The 17,771-nt window shown below is 53.1% G+C and overlaps 1 protein-coding gene across 1 annotated transcript in view; it reads right to left on the bottom strand.

Moving 5' to 3' along the window:
* tenm1 (teneurin transmembrane protein 1) overlaps positions 1–10,967 on the bottom strand; it is a 203,657-nt gene extending 192,690 nt beyond the window's left edge. The window contains exon 1 of the mRNA XM_086178716.1: positions 10,920–10,967. Within this exon, the coding sequence (XP_086034842.1) occupies positions 10,920–10,942 (23 nt within the window). The 5' untranslated portion in view covers positions 10,943–10,967. The remainder of the gene's footprint in view (positions 1–10,919) is intronic.
* Positions 10,968–17,771: the final 6,804 nt, after the last annotated feature.

The raw sequence follows: 17,771 nt of genomic DNA, 5'->3' as shown, positions 1-17,771 counted from the left end.
TTGGCCAGCATGAGCCGGGCCGGCGGTCCATCCGGGCAAACGATCGCATCTATATCTGCCGCATTTAAGTTTTATTTTCTTTTACGTAAAAACCGGATGTTTGTATATCCGTGAGCGCAGGGGATGGAGGGGCGCCGACGCTGCCGGGAGCGGCTCTCTAACAAATGTGTCGGCGGAGCGAACATTTGGTTGGGGAAGCTGATGGCAGAGCGTGGAAGTGGCTAATTAGGCGGCTGTCCAGGAGGCTGCGGCGTGTGTGAGAAACGCCCCGTCCTGGCATTTAATCTGGGCCTGTCACATCCACTCTGCCTCCTCCTCCTCCTCCTCGGCCCCGAGAAGCGCTCTGAACGTCACGCCCGAGGTGGCGGCGGCGGCGCGGTGGGGTCGCCACCCGAACGCATCGCTGTCATTTCCTCCTCGCCGCCGATACGCCGGCCGGTCTTGTGCCGAGTGCGCGTTCTGCCGAGGGAAAAGGGGAGTCGCCGCTCCGACAGGTATAAAATCAGGCCTAATTGGACAAAGACGAGGCCGACGCCCCCCCGTTAATTATCCGTCACGCAGTTTTTGTTAAGCTGAGTGACGGACGTGCAAATCAGGAATTAAGTTGTCGGCTGATTGCCACGTATCGAGGAGACAATGAATTCAGACGGGACAAAAGCGCCGAGAGGTGTTTGACGTGTTGTCAAGGGAGAGGAAACAAAGGGTTTGACGAGAAGCTCGGCTTCCGAAGGCGACGGCTTCTTTTAACGTCGACCAAACATAGCGGAAACATCTCACGGCCATTTGGTAAAGTTAGCGAGGAGCAAGCGCCACCCGCAGGTCAGAGCTCGAGCTCGGCGACCGGTTTTGTCCGTAACGAAGGCGTGATGAACGCCGACCACGGGACGACCACGCTTTGGGTTTTGCGAACCCAACAACCTTGAGGTTGACCTTCGCCGCCGCAAGCTTTCCTCCCCAAAGCGAGAAATGTTATACTTGTCAAAATCTTCTCGTCTCGGCGACCGGACTCGAATTTCCTCGGTGGACACGACACACCGTGACACACACTCACACACCTCGGTGTGTCGTCCCTGACATGGACGGCTCCAAATACGATGGCGTGCGGCCACACGTCTCCTCGGTTCTCTGGCCGGCGAGCGCTGCACGTGCTGCAGACGTGTTATATAACACCTCAGCACCGGCATCATCGGACGTGCGCGTCTTTCTTAGTTTCCCTCTTCATCGGTGATGTCTGCGTTATCTCACGGTGCCGTCAGACGTCATGGAGTGGAGCTCCGGCCCGGCGGCCCACACTCCCGCCCTGCCATTACCAAAGAGTGCCATTACCAAATGTCGTAACGCACCACGAATAAAGCCTGGAAAACGGTTCAGACAGACAGCGCTCAGGATGTGAATCATGGTCACAGTGTGTGATGGGAATAAAAAAGGGAAATAAATGAAGGCCACACGATAAAAAAAGAAATAAATGATAACCAAGAGAAAATAAAATAAACAAACAAGGCTTGCTTGAGAAGCATCATGTAGGCGTTAATGGAGAACCCCATGCTGTGTGTGTGTGTGTGTGTGTGTGTGTATGTGTATGTGTATGTGTGTGTGTGTGTGTGTGTGTGTGTGTGCTCGAGGTGGACTTAGCAATGCAGTCGCAGCTGCTCTCTCATCCCATATGAGCCGTGGGTCTGCACGCCGTCGAGCCGCAACTGTCAGCTTCCTTTCCGGCCAATAACAACAGTCAGTTGGGCGGCTCAAGGTGGCGTCCGTGGGAACGGGCCTCCTTCGTTCACTCATTATCTTCTGCGTGGCTCTCATCCTGCACTGGGCGCCCAGCTATCACGGATCGATGGCGGGGCCACACAAAGAGACGTAAGACCCTTCGCTCGTTCTCACTTCATACGGAGGCAAACAACCAATCGATCTCTGATTGAGGCGTCGCCTGCAGAATTCCAGTCATTCACCCTCTCGTCCACACGTCTGGACCATGTAGGGTCTCCAGTGAACCTCCGGCGTCTGTTCGGACTGTGGGAGGAACCCCGAGGAACCCTAAGTCGACACGGGGAGAGCATGGAGAACATGGAGACTCCGCACAGGAGGCCCCAACCAGGGATTCCCACGGGGGGTGAATGGGAGAGGCTCATCTCTAAATATGAAAAACACAAGCATTCATCCAATGAATGAAAGTGCTGATGTGTGTTTTCCTGAAATTCACACAGAATCCGGTGAATCTTCACTGATCATCGGCAGATCCAAAATCCAGCCAAAATCCAGAAGTGTGACGACGCACTTGTGCGGTCCTCCACGCTTGAGGACAACCAGTTATGTTGGCATCGGGTAGGAATCCGTCCCGTCTCCGCTTAACAAAACCCTCAAAGAGACGGTTTTCAAGTCGGTGCTTGACCTTAAACGCGACCTTTGAATAAGAATTTTTGTCAGTCTGCGCAAACATCCCAGAGAGGTGCAGATAGCTCGCCGTTGTCGGGCATTAAAGGAATAGATTGACATTTTGGGAAAAACACTAATTGACTTTCTTGCTGAGAGTTAGAGGAGAAGATCAATATCGCCGTCTGTCCATTAAGTACGAGGCTGGAGCCGGCGGCCGATTACCCGTCCTCGCTACCAACGCTGGAACGTCCTCGCTACCAACGCTGGAAACGCCGCGGCTACAAACGACACCGACCCGCTGCCTCGAAGAGCCCGGCCCGGTTTTTGGATCTGTATTTTCAGGACGGATGAAGCGAAAACGGCAGAACATTTCAATCAGCCGAGGGTTTGTTTTCCTTTTTAATATCTGCCGTGCACGGAGCCAGACTCTGCCTCCGGCTCGGCTCAGCTGCTCATTGGCCGGCTCAGCCTCTTACTTAACACTTAAACCAATAATTACAATCAATTAATTGCCATCAACTACCCCCCCCCAAACACACACACACACACACACACACACCAACCCCCCCAAACCTCTAACAAATCCAAGTTTTACTTTTCAACATCCACCTCCATGAATGACTGGAATCATCCATCCATCCATCCATCCATCCATCCATCCATCCATCCATCCATCCATCCATCCATCCATCCATCCATCCATCCGTCACCCCAGACCAATCACAGAGCCACATATGGAGCCACATTTACACATTTGAGGTTCTCCAGTGAAGCTCCTGCATGTGTTTGGACTGCGGGAGGAACCCGGAGAACCCTGAGGAACCCCACGGAGAACCCGGAGAACACGGAGCCTCCACACAGAGAGGTTTCCACCGAGGCCCTTCTCACTGCGAGGAGGAGGCCTGACCTCTGTGCCGCCGTGACGCAAATTAAAATATCCATGACGGTGATAGCGAAGTAGAAATCTAAGCACAACGCTGAAGAATACAGCTTCTGCTCTGCACTTGATCCTCCTAAATCACATCTCCGCCGCCACGTGTGTGTTTGTCGCTGGCTTTCCGTCATACTGAAGTAGCGGCGTGAAAACAGACGCATGCGAGCCGCCGCGAGGCGCCGCGAGGTGTGAAGACAAATACAATGCGGCAGTGAGAGGACGGCGCCGCCGGTCACGTCGGAGGCTCAGGCTTTCATATGTCCTGGAAGCACCTGGACCAGATGGTCCTCACACACCTCGGAGAGAAGGCCGGAGGAGAAGCGAAAGTGAAGCCGGGGTGGAAACGTCTTGAATCCATTTCAGAAGGCAAATTCTCATTTAAGAACTCCGCAAACACTTGCACGATCAGCCGTGGGTTGGCCGACGTCGGCTCTAAAACGCGGTGGAGCCCCGCGGCGGCGGCGGCGGCGGCGGCGAGGCAGGCGAGGCAGGCGAGGCAGGCCGACCGCGGCCGCAGAGACACCGGACAAAGGTTCGGCCGCCAAGAGAGTTTTAATTTACAAAAACTCACAGAAACAACAGGGGAGGGAGGAATCACAGGGTAAAACAAAAGGGCCGTTGGAGGCGAGAGAAGCCGGCGGGTTCCTCCGAGTAATGAGATGAAGATGATGTGAAGTCAGAGAACGCACTTTTTATCCCGCAGCATCACGTCCGCCTGTCTGCCGACGCCGGGATTCCTGGGTCCTGATGAAGGTCAGGATCTGAAAGGTCTACCAGAGACGTCCGGAGCTCCGAAACACGGGACCACAAACACTTCCCCGGGCCGGGGCTGCTCTCTCAGCGGAGTTTCAACCGATAGAGACATTCGTTCAAGCATTCGACAACCATCTGCCTTCTTATGCACACATTCTAACCACACTGCTCAAAAAAATAAAGGGAACACTTAAAAAACACATTCTAGATCTAAATGAATGAAATATTCTTATGAAATACTTTGCTCTTTACACAGTGGAATGTGCTGACAACAAAATCACACCAAAATGATCAATGGAAATCAATTGTATCAACCCATGGAGGTCTGGATTAGGAATCACACTCCAAATTAAAGTGTAAAAACAAACTCCAGGCTGATCCAACTTTGATGTAATGTCCTTAAAACAAGTCCAAATGAATCTGTGTTGCTTCCTGAGTGGACACTATGATTTCACACAAGTGGGATTGACTTGGAGTTACATTGTGTTGTTCTAGTGTTCCCTTTATTTTTTTGAGCAGTATATTTAGGGTGTCCAACCAACCTCCTGCATAGGAGGATAGAAGGAGGAGACTCCACGCAGGAAGGGAATCCAACCTGCGGCCTCGGAGCCCCGACCGCCGCACCAGCGGACAAACATAATCAATATAAAACCGCCGGGGAGGGAGTTTGATAAGGAAAACAACAAATGACCAGGATGGTAAAGGTCAGAGATATCCTTCACAATAACACACCGCTGCGGCTGCACAAAACACAGGTGTGAGTGTGTGTGTGTGCGTGCGTGTGTGTGTGTGTGTGTGCGCTCACACCCCGTAAAGTAACACGCTGCGTCGGAGTCAATGAACACACCTCCTCTAATGAATGTCACAGGTACAGCCCCACCGCAGGTGTCAGCCGAGCTGCAGCCCGGCCGCCGCTTCGTAGAAAGGCAGACGGGCCGAAGCAGAGTGTGTGTGTGTGTGTGTGTGTGTGTGTGAGTGTGTGTGTGTGTGTCCGGTTTGCGGTCAGTTGAACCCAGCATAGAAAAATAGGAGCTCACCCGGTGCCGTCAGCCTCCAAAGGGAAAGAGTTTCCTGGGTGTTTTTTGGTCCACTGAGAGGTTTCGATCACTTCCTGGATGTGGTCATGTGACCTCGGCCCCGCCCCTCCTCTGAAGAAGCTTCCTTTGCTGGAACGCTCCTTTTAAACGTATTTTTAAACGTCTGGATTCCTTGGCTCGGTAGCGGCTCATTAGGAGGACGACTCTTTTCCAAATGATGCTTCTGAACCGACGTGTCTTTCGCAGTTGATGCTTTCAAACTTTCAGCTGTTGGCTGTTCCGGTCTACCAGCCGGTGTGTGTGTGTGTGTGTGTGTGTGTGTGTGTGTGTGTGTGTGTGTGTGTGTATGGGGGGGATTCCTCTCAGTCACAGGTTCTCTCCCAGACATCTGCTGTGAGAACATGCAAACCTGACACAGAAAGCCGACAGAGCGCGACAAGCTCGGCACCTTCTTCTTACAGTTAGCATTAGCCTGCTGAGGGATATCCCACCTCTCTCCTTCCTCCTGTGTTTCCTACCCTGGCTGCGCTCGTGTTCCTTCAATGCTGCTCCTAACCAGTTCTCCGGAGTTCCCGGCCCTCCCATTGGTCAGGATCCCAGGGGGCGGGGCTTGATCTCCTGCATCCTCCATTTGTTGTTTATTTTATGGACATGAATGCCTTCATGGTATCATTTCAGCTGTTAGCATGTAGCTGTTAGCGCCGCTGGTGTTCCATGTGCCCGTCTTTTCCAAACCCCTGTTTTTCCTGAACAGGTGGAGGCAGCAGGCCGCCCTGCCAGATCTGTTTTCCTGGGGGGACGTTGGGTTTCTGTGGATCATCTCAAAGCCTGTGGTCCAGACCTGCTCCACAACACAAGCAGGTCTACATGTGACCTACATGTAGCTCAGTGGTAGAGCGCCTGCTTGGCATGTATGAGGTCCTGGTTTCGTTCCTGGCATCTCCACTGTTGCTTTGGATGGAAGTGTTTTCCCCATGTCTGCACTGTGGTGTGACAGGAAGGGTCATCAGACTGTGTTGCGATTTGGCCACAGAGAAATAAAAGTCTTGTTGCAAGGCGGGAGCTCCCCGTCCTCTGAAGGAATTATAACACATTTGTCGATTTCTTTCCTTTCTCGGGTACCTGCGCCGCCTCAGACTTTGACCGGCGTCTTTTGTGTGCTCCTGGTCTGAATCCTGATGGACAAAGTGTGGCGAGACCGTCTCCAAAAATCAATGGCTGATAGGCCCATTAGTTCATCCCCTTTATTTATTTGTCTGTTTGGCGGAAGGATAGCGGAAGCCTCAGATCTCTGTCACTTTTCATTTGTTTCAGGTGGCCGAGGGGCTGACGGCCCCGAGCTGTAAAACATCATCAACGTGTGTGTTTTGATGAGAATAAAGAAGAACCCGGGCTCTGACTAATGCGTGTGCGTGTATTTCGTGCTCGCCGTCTTCCCGGCGGTAGATTTTGAAACCGACGTCTCCCGGCTCTGGGCGGACCCACCGGACCCACCGGACCCACCGGACCCACCGGACCCACCGGACCCACCGGTAAGGCAAAGCTGAACCCTTTACGGCGGGAATCGTCCGGCGTCCCCGGCGTCTGCTCCACACTCACAGGTGTCACCTAAAACCAGCCTCGTGAAGCTCATCAACCAGCTGCCGCCGCACCGAGAGCCGTCCCCGCGGCGCCGGCTCTAATAGACGATAATCACTGTCGGACGTAGGAGGCCAGGGCGGCGTGACTTTAACAGCCTCAGATGGATGCTCCCGTTGTTTTAGCGCCACGCGGAGAAGAGGAGGTGACACAAGCACCTACTCGCCGTGCCTCCGAGGCGACCTTCTCCATGGAGACGGGGGACAATTAGGCCCACCGTGTGCTCTGCCACTGCCGGTCACGTTAAGCATTTCAGACAGCTGGATGCTAAGAGCTCCATTTGGGGTCCATTAAAACATTCTGACACGTAATAACCGGGGCGCTTGCTGTCTCGAGGGCCCGCCGACTGATTTTTACTTTTGCGCTCCCGGTGCGTGGAAGCCGCCGGGTTTCAAAAAGGGGCCGGTTTTTTATTTTCGTCTAAATGACACGGCGGGGGCCCAGCCGAAGCCTTGCCGGGGTTGTAACGCCGTGACCCGGTCATTTATGTACCTTGTCACGCCATCTCCGGTTTTAGTCGTAATCACCCGGCTGATATATCTACATTGTTAAATCAGGAGAGCCGTTTACCTGTTAGGCTGCATCATTAATCAAGTGATAATCATTCCTACATTCCCCGCCCCCCCGGGCATCAAGAGCCTCCCGAATACTTTCACACGTGAGTGCACGCGTGTGTGTGTGTGTGTGTGCACTAGCGGTCCGCATGTCAGTCAGCCCGTCCCGCTCAAACACACGAGCGGGGAAGAAAAAAAAAGATATTTGCACAGAAATCAGAGCTTCGCACCTGCACCCCCCACACACACTCACACACTCACACACCCATTAAACATCTGAAAGTGACGACCTTGGTTCCACACAGAATATCAAATAAGTCAAGCTTTTATTTCGTTAATGCAGAGTACGTGTAGCCCTTCAAGCCCTTTAGTTTCCGCCTTAACATTTAACCAGTCTTTATTGCTTGCTGACTAGGCTCAAGACAGCAAGGTCAATTACCGAGAGTTCCCCTCCGAGGCTACTTTACCTACCTCATCATTTTGCATGAAGTCTTCAAAAGTAACTGTAATGACCCTTGTAAATGCCAAGCAGAGGGATTAGAGACGATTCCCTTTGTTTTGATACACTACCGTTTCTGCCATTTTAGCTGGACCGGGGGAGCCCGGCGCGGAGGGCGAGCACAGTAAAAGAGGTTTAGCATCTCGCCGTTTTAAAATATTCAGCACGCGGCCCGGGATGGAGGGTCACGGCGCGAGAAAACCTTACGCGCCACATAAATTAAGCCTCCGACTCCCTCGGGCTACGTTTGCAGAGAATTAGGAGTCTGAAATTCCAGATTGTAAACAGAAACGCCCGTGAAATTATTGGAGTCGACGCTCGCTGGCGATATTAGGCGGCGGCGGCAAATAAACCTCCCGACTTCCTCCGCCGGTGCGTCCCGTGCAGAACCCCTCGTAAACACACCTGGATAAATAAATAAACAAATCACGCCCGTGGCGCGCGCCCGGCTCGTAACGGCGGCCCGACACGGCCCGCGGTAATCGCACGGGGCCACGCATGAAGCGTTCCGACTCCCCCCGACACACACCTTAATCAGAGGTTTCACGCCGCGGAAGAAACCCACCGCTGTAATTGTTACATGCCTAATTTAGTAGAACACCGCGCGGGCTTTGGGCTGTTGTCGGCCATTGATTTATGATATAGCGGCCCTATTGACTTTCATAGCGGCGTTCATTGAGCCGTCCCCCCCTCTAATGTTCAGCGCACTGAGCATGCCCGCCGCATCACGCTCAGCAAACACAGCCTGCCGCGCCGCCGCCACGGAACGCAGAGTCGCCGCGTACGTGACGCAAACGTCCGCTTCCCCCGCGTCCGCAGAGCCTCCACAAAGGCCGGGCGAAGGCGTGCGGACGGCCGGCCTGCGACCCGAGGCCTGAGACAAAAAACCAAGGTCAAGCTGTGTCTTATATCTCCCAATGAAACGGCGTTCCCGGGCGGCCGGAGAAGAAGAAGGAGTCATGCGTCAGAGGGATGTCTAATGCGTTGTCGTGTCACCGCCGTCTGCAGCGTAATGGGCTTTTAAGCGGAGGGGGGCGACGGCGGCGCACAATCCTCGGATGTTTCATCCCAGAAGGCGATCCGGAAAGGCACTAAGAGGCTCGCGCCTCCGCCGGAGCCGGGAAATACTCGGGACATTTTTATTCATATTTTAAACATGAACGCGGGACAAATGACACCGGTGAAAAATGGAGGTGCGCGTGGGGGGGTGAATGATGAAGAATATTGACTAAGACGCAACTTCTTGAATAAAAATGCCGCTTTATTGATTTACTATTTCGGCTAGCTTCCTACCTCGGCGCCGAGAGGGCGAGGGCGAGGGAAATGGATGGGAATCCACTCGGGCTCCGGCTTCGGCTCGCGGACGCGTTATTGAATGCAACATCTCAAACACAAATAGCCGCTTTGACACTGATAAACATAACCCTCTCATGCTCAACATCATATTGACAAACAACGCCAAAGACGGGCTTATCGGCCCGGCTTCCCCCGCCGCCGCCGCCGCCGCCGCCGCCGCCGCCGCCGCCGCCGCCGTTCTGAGTGTGTTTGATGAGGCCACATTGTCAGTGCAGCCTCTCAGCAATCACGGCCCGTGCGTCGCCCGGCGAGTGTAAAAGCACTTCTACGTTTCCCGCTCTTGTACCGTGCTCCGTTTGACAAATAGCCCGTTGCAAAGCTGCACGTGAATTGTAAAAGCGGACGGACGGACGGACGGACGGTCCGCACGCAAAAAAAAAAAAAAACAGGGTTAGACACGGCGCCGCTGATTGGCCGGCGGGGCTTTGCGTGGTTTCAATCATTGTCAATCATCTGGTTAAATGCACTTTGTCAAAGCCGGGAAGGACCCCCGCCACCTCCGCCGCCAGCCAGCCCCCTATCTACGCTCTGCACGGGGAAAGGAAAGACAACAAACACTCACACACACACACACAAGCTTGGCACACACACACACACATACACACCCTAAATCACAGACTCCTCCGAATGTAATTACTATTCTCCGGGTAATTCCCCGGCCCCCTCCTCCCGCCGCCTCGCTCTCTTAGATGTGCTCATTTGAATAGGAAGCTAAAATCACGCTCCTTTAATACATGATGTGTTTTCTTCCTCGGACGTTATTATGGAGCCCTAACAGAACGGCGGCGGCGAATAAAAATGTCATCGAACATAAACCTCCGACATACCGCGGGGCTGCAGACACCGGCTATGCTAATGAGCGCGCCATACAGCCTCATTATGAGAGGAGAGAGGGGTCGTTTTTCTTCGCTATTTTTCCTGATGAAGTATTGCTGGAGGCGGGGGGGCGGGGGCTTCTTCTTCGGAGAACTGTAAAAGACAAATAAATAGGCCGGCTTAATCAGATTGATATGATTTACGAGTACGGCGGAGAAGCTCGGGCGTGGCGTCGGAGCCGGTTCCCGGACGGGGCGGAGAACGGGGGAACCGCGCCGCCGCCGCCGCCGTCGTCGTCTTCTGGCTGCGCCGCGTCACATTTGACGCAAAGCCGTCCGCATTTTTATGTAAAAAAGCTTCGGGTCCCGAGACGGAAAGACGGTTTGCCAATTAAGACGCTCGCAATCTTCCACCTTCTTCTTTTTCCCTTCTGCGACACGCTCTTCTCTCCTGATTATTTCTGAAGTTGCAATCCCTCCACCTCCCCCGCCCCGCTCCCTGTCAGCATCTCAACCTCATAATTAGCCCGCATTAATTAGATGCACCGGCATAATTGTTAATCATTGGTTAAGCTGGAAACGTCTTGGAAGACGCGCAGAGCGCCGAGCCAGGCAGGAAGGAAGCGGGTCCCCGGCGAGGAAGCCGAGCGAGGGGGGGGGAGACAAAAGGCGGCGAAGGGAGCCGGCGGGGTTTCTCAAAGGAGAAACCTCTGCGAGATGCAAAACAATCGGAGGAGAAGCCGCTCGGCCGCCCGCCCGAGACCAAAGACTCCCCGGCCCGGCTTATCTGTGGACGGCTGCTTTTGGAGAGGAACCATTTCGGCCCTGAAACGCACTGCGACCGATGACACCCAATGGAAAGTCACGCTGATAGTTTGCTCACGCCCCCCCGCCCCCCCGCCCCCCCGCCCCCCCCGCCCCCCCGGCCCCCCCGGCGGCCTGTCCGTCTCCGATTACCGTCTAATCGAATTCAGCCTCATGTCTGGCTCCTCCCGCGGGTCGGCTCCGGCGGGCGGCTCCTGTGATAAAACATAAAAACAAGACCGCCGTTTCATTGCGGGCCGAGTCAAAGGGGACATCAAACCCTGCGTCGCCTCTCTCTATCTATCACTCTGCAGATCCATCTTCTCCTCTACTTGTTTGCATTCTTCCTCCCGCCTTTTCCTCGCCGACGCTGATAGTCCGGCTCGGAGTCTTCTGGACACCGGCGGCGTCCCGCGGGGGTTACGGGCTCATTCTTTATTCCCCGTGTCAACCGCCGTAAATGTTTACGGCTTTGCGGCGAGACCCGGGCTATTCAAATGATCTTGTCACAATGCATCCCTGAGCAGGAATAAAGGCCTCCTTTATGGGGAACTGTAAACAGTGGCTGCGCCGCGCCGGGAACAATAGCCATTTATAAGCGTCCAGCAGAGGCCCCGTCCAAAAGGAACAGTAAAGTTTTTTTTTTTTTCTTTCCTCACGCTTTCCCTTTTTTTTATCGTTCTCTCTTTTTTTTTTCCCTCTCGCCTCGTTCACCCCTCTTTTCCCAGGGCTTGGCTGAGATCAGGCCTGGTTTTAATGAGCGCCGCAGCCGCAGCCTGAGCCCTCCTCTCTATGCAGCTCCATGAGCCCCGTAATCCGCCATCGATCCCGCCATGATTTGTTGCTGTCAGCTCCCTGAAATAACAGAAAGAAAAACAAAGCTCCGTTTCAATTAGTCCACTTTATAATTGGGAATCGTTGGGGTCTGGGGTCTGGGGGCCGGGGGCCGGGGGCCGGGGGCTGTCGTCGTTTCCCCGCGGCGAGGTCGGAGAGATTCGCCGCCCTTCTTTGCCGGTGCTCACAGACGGCGGCCGGTGCAGCACTTCATTTGAATCTCCGCGTGATCCCGATTTAAAGGCGTACGAATGCACGTCCAGTGCAGAGGAACGTACAAACCTTTCCGTCGAGCGGCGTTTTAACAATGAGCCGCTCGCCGCCTTTGTCCCGCTACGAGGAGTTCGCCGGACAACCTTTGAGTCTTTGCCCCGCCGTCAGGCCGGCGAGGTGGCACAAAGGAACCCATTTAAATACCAAAGAACGGACCACAAACTCATTTTCTCGGGCTAATGGCCTCCACGTCCCAGACAACAGACGTCATTAACTTATGATTTTTTTTTCGCCGCGTGTCATGCGTGTTGTTAAGCAGATCGGAACCTTTTGAGGAGAGCGTTCGCCATTAAAAAAGAAACGGCATAAAAAAATTATACATTTTTGAACGGACGCATAAAAATCAGCAGAACCTGAGCAGGTGTGGCTCCATTCGGACCTCCACAACTCCCTGATGTCATAGGCCGGCATCAAATGCTAGTTACATGTTTCACATCTCCGGCGTTAATGAGTTCTTTCTTCAAACTGGACTGAGCACCAGCACCGAACGGGCCCTTGAGAGGACCGGCTCTCCTGTGCAAGATTTCATTTCATAACAGTACACCACAATTTTTCCGTTATCATACTATTGTGCACTCCTTACCTCACTTGTTACTAAGACACTTATAGTTTCATCACTTGTTTACTAAGACACTTTATAGTTTCACTGAGACACTTTATAGTTTATAGTTTATTTTATTTCTAATTCTGCCTTTTCTTTTTATTATTTATTACTGTTATATTTTCTGTAACTGGCACAACAATTTCCTTCGGGATTAATAAAGTTGTTCTTATCTTATCTTATCTTATCTTATCTTGGACGGACGGCAGAAGGTTCCTCATTTCTCTGGTCACCTGCTGTAGCATCCCACCTACCGCCGCGAGCGATAAATTTGTCACTAAAATAGCGTTTGCGTCGCATGCCGCCATCCAAGCGGCCACGGCGGCTCAGATATCCATGTGAGACGCCGACCAGAGTATCGGGAGCCGACAGAAGACTCGGGAATTGAACCTACGACCTTGGATTGGAGCGACGGCTGCTCCTCCAAATCACATCCGCGGCGCAGTTTGGTCCGGACCCGTGGATCCCGCGACGATGAAACGCGGTGCTGGTTTGTACTTTGAGGTCACAGATATAAAAGTGAAAGGGGTTTCTACGGCGACCACGGTTTTGGCCGCGTCGCGACGGCTCCTCTCCATCTTCTCAAAAGGCCGTGGAGCCGCTGTCCTGCGGCGGTGAGCAAAACTACATTAAATGTCTTTTGAAAGGCGCCCTCCGCCTCCATTATTCAACAAGGACACTACAGATTGCCGGCGTCATGCGGCCCTATTGTTCATCAGGCAATTGGAAGACTTTTTAGTCAATACCGCCGTAAAGGGGGGGTGTGGCAATATCTGACATTACAAGATGAATGAAACCTGAGCCGTCCCTGGCAGTAAGGCCTCCTCTTTTACGAGGCTGCGGGCGCAGGTGTTCCTGCTCCGCCGCTGCTTTCTGGAGACGCCAAGCAACTTCCATTTCACTCTGTAGGTTGTTTCCTTGCAAGCAAACCGCCGGCCAAACACTCCATAGGACAAACTTTCAATGACAGACTGGTCTAATCCTGTTTCCGGCAACATGTTTGCGTTATGTTCATAAATAAACTCCTTTGGAGCCGGCAAATAACCGGAAATAATCACTCATTTATAATAATTCTGCCAAAAGAAGGGGCCTCACAGCAGGACGGTCCGTGGTTGGATTCCTGCAAGGGGTCTCCGTGGTCTCCTGGGTCTCCGTGGGGTTCCTCGGGTCTGTGTGGGGTTCCTCAGGTCTGTGTGGGGTTCCTCGGGTCTCCGTGGTCTCCTGGGTCTACGTGGGGTTCCTCGGGTCTGTGTGGGGTTCCTCGGGGTTCTCCAGGTTCCTCCCGCAGTTCCAACACATGCGGGAGGTTCAGGAACACGTGACGGATCCGGGACAGGCCCCGCCTCTCGGCCGATGACCTCACAGATAGGCTCCACCCCCTTTCCCCCCGCAACTCCAACCGCAGGATGAGCGTTACGGAGGACGGATGATTGAACAAACTGTTCCCGGATCCTCGTCTTCTTCTCTTTGTCTGTTTCCTCCGGGGTCGCCCCAGTGAATCATCTGCCTCCGTCTAACCCGAGCTGCGCCTCCTCCCGGATGAAACCGAGATCCAGAAAACGAACCGGAGTGTTTTCCCAGAGTTCACCGTTGAAGGACCTTTTCCTCCACACTCGCCGCTTACTTTGGGCTGTTTTGTATCTTGGCTGCTTTGGGGAGGCGGAGGTTTCCGTGCAGCGGCGAATCGTAACTTTGTTCCAGATAATAAAGACAAATGTGTTGTTTCTCTCCGGCCTTGCCAAAAAGAATTATTCGGAGGAGATGAATGAGGCGCATGTATTGTTCCGCTCTGGCCATTGGTGAGGAGAGCGCTGTCAACACCTGAGCGTGAAAGAGCATCACCACTGAAAAACATCCAGTCGGACCCGATTCAATAGAGCCAGACATGAATCGGCGGTTAATCACCGCCATCCCGTTGCATAACGCATGTTGGATTCCGAAGTATCAAAACACGTCTCAACGCACGAGAAGTCGCGCCATTAAACATTAAATGGAAAGGAATTGTTGGGTTCATCGTTCGTCTCCATTAGGAGCTCGTCGGAGGTCCGTTCGGACCGCGGAGCGAGGGAGACGGCAGAATTCTGCGGGCGAGGAGAAATTCATCTCCCATTCAAAGTGAACCCCGCGGCTAATTGCACATGTAACTTTCTTATCGCCCTGCTAGTATCATTTATTCATCGCATCCCCAGATGGTCGTTAGATGTCTTATTGCACGTATGATTGCCATCTTTTATCATGAAGGAGTCAAACAGCTGAGCTGCAATGATTAATCACATTGGACTGTTCCAATAATCAATAGCACGAGTTCATACGTGGACAAACGGGGAAGAAAGTCAATATCACTGAGCACCGGTGTAACATTCCTGCCCGCCGTGCGTGACTGCGCGCTTAAATACCGCTGATGCAGAGCGGAAATCCGGGGATTCAAACGTGACCGAGGGCGTCGGAGAGGGCGGTGAAGAGGTCGGACGTGGACGTGGAGGTTCCTCCTTGGAAGGGCTCCTCTTCCCCCGGATCTTCTCCAGCCTCCGACCCGCGCCGGTAACCTGCATTCTCAGCGCCCGCCCGTTTCCTCCCGCTCAGACCAACCACGCCGTCGTGAACCGGCAGCTGTTTGTCTCGGCGGGATTCTCATTACACCTGAAATCATTATTTTCCTGCGGCATCGCCTCCATCCCGCCTCTGATGGAAACTAATGGGTGCGCCATCATCGCCGGCACCCTCAAAGTCATACTAATAAGGTGCATCTATCGCACAGATGCTACATTTGCCTTCCATTCTCGCAAACGGGACTTGTAGTGCAGGCTCAGAGTGCTGAGAAGATCCGGGCAAGCAGTTTGAGCTACCCAAACAAATCCATTCGCCCAGGAGCTCCGGACCGGGCAGGGTTTGTGTTCCCGCGTTGAACCGAGAGCCAACTGGACCCACCTTCCGAAAAATGATTTCAGGAACGTCTGATCTCCATCGCCGGGGTTCCAAACACAAATGTGAGACAACCGGATTTGACTGCGGTCAGAACTCGGGGTCGGAGGCAGAGCAGCTCCTCCGCCAGACAAGCTGGCAGATGGAGGGGAGCCGCGGGGCAGCGGGGACCATCTGCGCCCGAGCCACCGGGAGCCACCGGGAGCCACCGGGAGCCACCGGGAGCCACCGGGAGCCACCGGGAGCCACCGGGAGGCTGCCGCCCGCATTCTGGGCGCAGACCAGAATCGGCGGTTGTACCGGCACCAGAACCGCACCGGCTCGGCCAGGACTCCGACGGTCGAACTCCCCGAAAAGCATGATTTAGAAGACATGGAACATTTATCTCTGAACGTCTGAAAGTCTGCAGGCTCAGCTCGCTAGGATGGACACGACCGCCCCCCGCAGGGTGGAGCGCAGCAGGCATCTGAGAACCCACAATGTCTCCAAACTCATGAGCTCCGTGTCGGGCTGAAGAAGAAAATCCCGACGACGGACGCGATTCTCATGACGGATGTGATGATCACATTACGTCGAGCCGCGCTCCGTAACATCAGCGACGCACTGGCCTTCAAGCTGAACCAACACCTCGGAGGAGCAAAGGTGGCCACATGTGGCAAAGGTCTCAGCTGCAGAGCCGGTGTCACCACGAGGATTTGTCTCGGAGATGTGAGAACATATCCTCAGAGAAAGTCAACACAAGTGGAGGAAGAGAAGGTGCATCTTCTGCTCTGTGGAGAGCAGGAGACACCTTGCTGAGATGCTGAGAAACAAACTCATGCAAAGGTCACTTCTGACGGACCTGCGAGTGCCTTATGCTTCATTCTTTGTTTTGGAGATAGGGTCGTGCCGAGATGGTTGGGACAGAGGAAGGATGGAGAAGATCCGGGTAGAGGGATGCTGAGGATGGACCTGGCAGGCTGGAGGTCTGGAGGAGGGACGGGGAAGTAGATGGTGGAGAGGAGAAGATTAGATGGAAGCCATTGGATGTGTGTTGGACGGCGGTATCTGTTTGGCGGGTGGTCGGTCCTGGCAACCCCTGAAGGAGCAAAGGAACATTTGATTCTTCTGGAGGACAGAAGCCTCCCGAAGAGGTCCAATGAGCTCCGTGGTCCTCTGGTGGTCCTCTGGTGGTCCTCTGACCTCTGGGTCGAACAGGCTCCATGCAGACGTCTCATATGGACTTCCTTCGCCGTTCTCTGCGGAGGCAACGTTCATGTTGTCGCGATCAGTGTCGTCCCCACGCTCACACCACTCCGATATGATATTCCACGGGCACGTGTTGAATGATGATGATGATGATCTGAGCAGGAAAACCATGTGGGAGAACATCAGAGCTTCTTCAGACGGCTAAAACACACCCCATTAGCTCCCATTTAAAAAGAGTTTCTGCCACTTTCTTGTTCCTCGCAAGATGCTCGTGGCTTGAAGGTCCTTACAGACCGAGAAGCCTTTAACCGGACTTTAATTGAGTTTGGCGAGAGCACGTGCAGCTTATAGTGGCCGTGCACGATGTTGCACAAGCTTTGAAAAGAGGCGACCAAAAGCCAAAAGCCAAATGCTTTTCTCAAGGACGTGAAAGCGAAGGCACCAGGTGGACGGACCTTCAGCCTCGCAGGACCTCGACGGACTGATGACCGTCTCCAAACATCTGGAGCTCAGTGTATGTCGACAGACGCTTCACAAACACACACACACACACACACACACACATATATATATATATATATATATATACATATATATATATAACGGCAGGGTTACGTTCCGAGGGGTCTAACGTTTCTACCGTTTCTCCCGTTTCTACCGCACGGTATTTTCATAAACATCGGTCATCTGTAGCAATGCTAGTTTCACTTTTTATTTCCTTTAATGTTTATATTTGCATGAATATAGGCCAATATAAATATTATCGTAAAGCCCGTCGTAACTCCGAGTCGTCGTTAGGCGAGTGAGGGACACACACACACACACACACACACACACATATTTTCATTGAGCCTCATCGCAGAATGTTTCCAGGTGCTTCTGTTTACAAGAACACTACTGGTGTTTTTAGTCATTATTTATGATTTTATTACGGAGCATATTGTTGCATTCTACCTTCCGCTGTTGTTTCTTTGGCGCAGCACTACAGTTTGATTGTGTTTTGAATGCAATCCAGTGACAATAAAAGGTTATTCTATTCTATTCTATATACACATGTAAACACATACGCACACACACATATTAACATACACACACCGACACGGCGATATACACACCTAAATAGTCGAGCCAGAAATGACTCCTACCCCGGCGGAATGCAGAATTTCAATGACAAACGACTTTGCGTA

Source organism: Fistularia commersonii, chromosome 31, assembly GCF_037954325.1.
Source record: "Fistularia commersonii isolate RoL2024-O1a breed Wild chromosome 31, RoL_Fcom_v1.0, whole genome shotgun sequence".
NCBI lineage: Eukaryota > Metazoa > Chordata > Actinopteri > Syngnathiformes > Fistulariidae > Fistularia > Fistularia commersonii.
This window is presented reverse-complemented; position numbering and strand designations above follow the sequence as displayed.